The following is a 2,865-nucleotide window of genomic DNA, read 5'->3' as shown; positions in this document are numbered from 1 at the left end:
AACACAATATTTCAACACCCCAAAGAAAAGGAAAAAGAAAAGAAAATAGCATGTGAGTGTCCAGTTCCTTATGGTGTCAGTTTATTCAGTTACCCACTGTCCTGGGTTAAGAACTGAAAACGACCTGAATCTCAGGCGGAGAAAAAGTAGCAAAAGAAAATGATAAGGTATCTCTCAGGTGGGCTTCCTTTTGTTTTTTTTTTCCTACCGCCCTCCTGGTACGGCAGGCATCAACGTGTAGCGTCCTGACACAGAGAAGGCCTCCACAGCAGCAACAGTGTCTTACGGTGTGTTCACACCGAACACGATGGACGCGAATAGAGCGTCAGGTTTACATGTAAAGTCAATGGAAAGGCGCGATGACGCGCGATTGCGGGTCCCGCGAAAATTCGGAAGCAGATTTGCGTCGCGAAAACGCCAAAACGCGTGAAACGCGCGTCAGTGTAGCGCGTCAGGCGCGTTTGACGCGCGAAACGCGCGTCAGTGTAGCGCGTCAGGCGCGTTTGACGCGCGAATAAAACCACGCGCGTGAGTTTTTGTGTTGCACTTTGTGCATACGCGCGTTTCGCGTCTACCGCTCGAGTTGGAAAAATCTGAACTCCAGCGTCAAATCGCGCCGCGACAACCAATCAGGAGCCTGGTGACGTGGCTCTGACCTAGGTCAAAGGGGCAGATCCAGCCAAAGCCCTTCATTCTTCATTCAGTATGGAGGAAAAGCTGATCAGCGCCGTGGCTAACCACCCCGAGCTATATGATGCCAGCTCCTATTTCTACCGAGACAGGAATAAAAAGGACCTAGCTTGGAGACACATAAGTGAGGAGATCGGGCAACCTGGTAAGTTCATTCCTTCTTCTTTTTAATTTTCAGACTGACCCGATGAAGCCGTGCAAAAGCTAGCAAGCGCGCCTACTGTCCCGCGATTTTCCCACTGTTGTACAAATACCTTTCCGCTAACCAGATAATGCGTTTATTCAGAGGACATCTGCAGGAGAAAGTGGAAGAGCCTCAGGGACACCTATAATAAGGAGAAGAGGTCAGAGAAGGAGAAGAGGAGTGGGTCTGCAGCAGGATCGGGGAGGAGATGGAAGTTCTTCGCGGTCATGGGGTTTCTGGACCCCTTCCTCACCCCGCGGGAGACCAGCGGTAATATGGTGCGGACCGTGGAGAACTTCTCCCCCGAGGACCAGGGACAGCCCGAAGAGGCAGCAGGGGAGTGTCAGTCAGAAGGTATGTTTACAATTAATTAATGTAGGCAGTTAATTTATGCGTGTTGTCATACAGGAATATATTTTGTTTATTAATAAACAGTATAAAGTAGTCCCGCTGTTCATCCGTCACTGCCTCGCCTTTTCGCTGATTTTTTTATTGCACCGTACAGCTTTCAACGATGCGCATTGCATTCTGCAGCCCAAATGACAAATCTCCTCCGTGTCGTGTCTCCTGCGCTTGCCAAACTTATCATGTTTGGTTTTGATAACCATCACTTCAAATAGAAAAAAACAGCACAAAAACACTCATAACTATGACCCTCATTCGGAAATAGACACCTGCACCGGGAGCAAAAAAGGCGCACAAAAGTGGCGCCGCAGACGGAGAAAAAGCGCGGCATAATACTTTTACGTTTTAAAATCGACAAAGGTTTGCACTTTGAGAATCAACTTGTGAGAACTGTGACTACTGTTCATGTGCTGCAATAAATGGGAGACCACTGTATATAATAAGTATATAATAATATAATATTCTCTATGACTATTGTCTTCAACCTGTTAACATTTAATATTGTCTTGATAGAGTCAAGTTATCATGCAGCAGAGTCCTCCCCTGTTGCTTCTCCTGACTCCCCAGTCCCTGGTCCCTCCACTCCTGCTGCTGCACCCACAGGTATGAACATCAAGCACTGATAGCTTTTTACTTGCTTGGATTCCCTTGTGATCACCTTTACTAAATATCTACAACCAATCTGTTCATATCCTGGTTTTTTTCAATTTTGAAAATGACAATCTAGTAGCAGCCTTCTCATTTCTTTGTGGTGTTTTGTTCTGTTTTTTACAGGCCCACAGAGGAGGAGAGCTCGAAGGCGGTCGAGGGAAGGGTCCCAGGATGGTCCATCGGCGGTGGAGCTGGCTATCCTGGAGTCCCTAAAGAGGCCACGCCCGTCTGCAACAGAGTATTTCCTCCTCGGCCTTGTTCCTGCTCTGGAGAGCATGCCGCCTCAGACACGAGAATTCGTGAAATTCCAAATTCATAAATTAGTTTTTGACAACAGCACAGCTGTGCTAAATTTGGAAACATTGGACCCTAATGATCAGTAGTTTTCTGATGAGGCAGCAGCTCTCCAGGGCAGAAACAATGTTCTTATTCTTCTCCTCCTTCTCCCCTGAGGCTCTTCCACTCCAAGCTGGGTCCTTTTTATTCCTGTCTCTCTGTAAATAGTTAAATTTCATATATTTATGTTGAATCTTTTTATTACTGAATTTATATATTTTATCAAATAAACATTTATAATGACAAATGTCTCTGTTCTACTACACAGCAAATATTGGCACCCGACTTGACACAAGTAGAATTTATTTCATATTATACTAATGACAAAATATACTGATACAGTGGGATGCAAAAGTTTGGGCAACCTTGTTAATAGCCATCATTGTCCTGTACAAATCGTTATTTGTCACAATTTAAATTGTCAGTTAAATACATCATATAGGAGACACACAGTGATATTTGAGAAGTGAAATGCAGTTCACTGGATTTACAGAAAGTGTGCAATAACTTTACACTAAATAAAGCAGGTGCATATATTGGCAACACATAAAAAGAGAAATAACATAAATATGTAGTGTATATCAATGTGTGTGTCTCCT

General features: G+C 44.6%; 1 protein-coding gene across 1 annotated transcript; it reads left to right on the top strand.

Annotated features, from left to right (window-relative positions):
• Positions 1-409: 409 nt before the first annotated feature.
• On the top strand, positions 410-2,557 carry LOC146655446 (uncharacterized). The gene is made up of 4 exons (XM_085428453.1): positions 410-835; positions 977-1,228; positions 1,793-1,882; positions 2,054-2,557. The coding sequence occupies exons 1-4, from the start codon at positions 706-708 to the stop codon at positions 2,311-2,313; spliced, it is 732 nt and encodes a 243-aa protein (XP_085284579.1). The 5' UTR covers positions 410-705; the 3' UTR covers positions 2,314-2,557.
• Positions 2,558-2,865: the final 308 nt, after the last annotated feature.

This window comes from Rhamphochromis longiceps, linkage group LG13, assembly GCF_057381845.1.
Source record: "Rhamphochromis longiceps isolate RC_006_pf linkage group LG13, R_longiceps_female_GT1.1, whole genome shotgun sequence".
Classification (NCBI taxonomy): Eukaryota; Metazoa; Chordata; class Actinopteri; order Cichliformes; family Cichlidae; genus Rhamphochromis; species Rhamphochromis longiceps.
The sequence above is the reverse complement of the archived record's forward strand: the minus strand, read 5'-3'. Positions and strand labels throughout refer to the sequence as shown.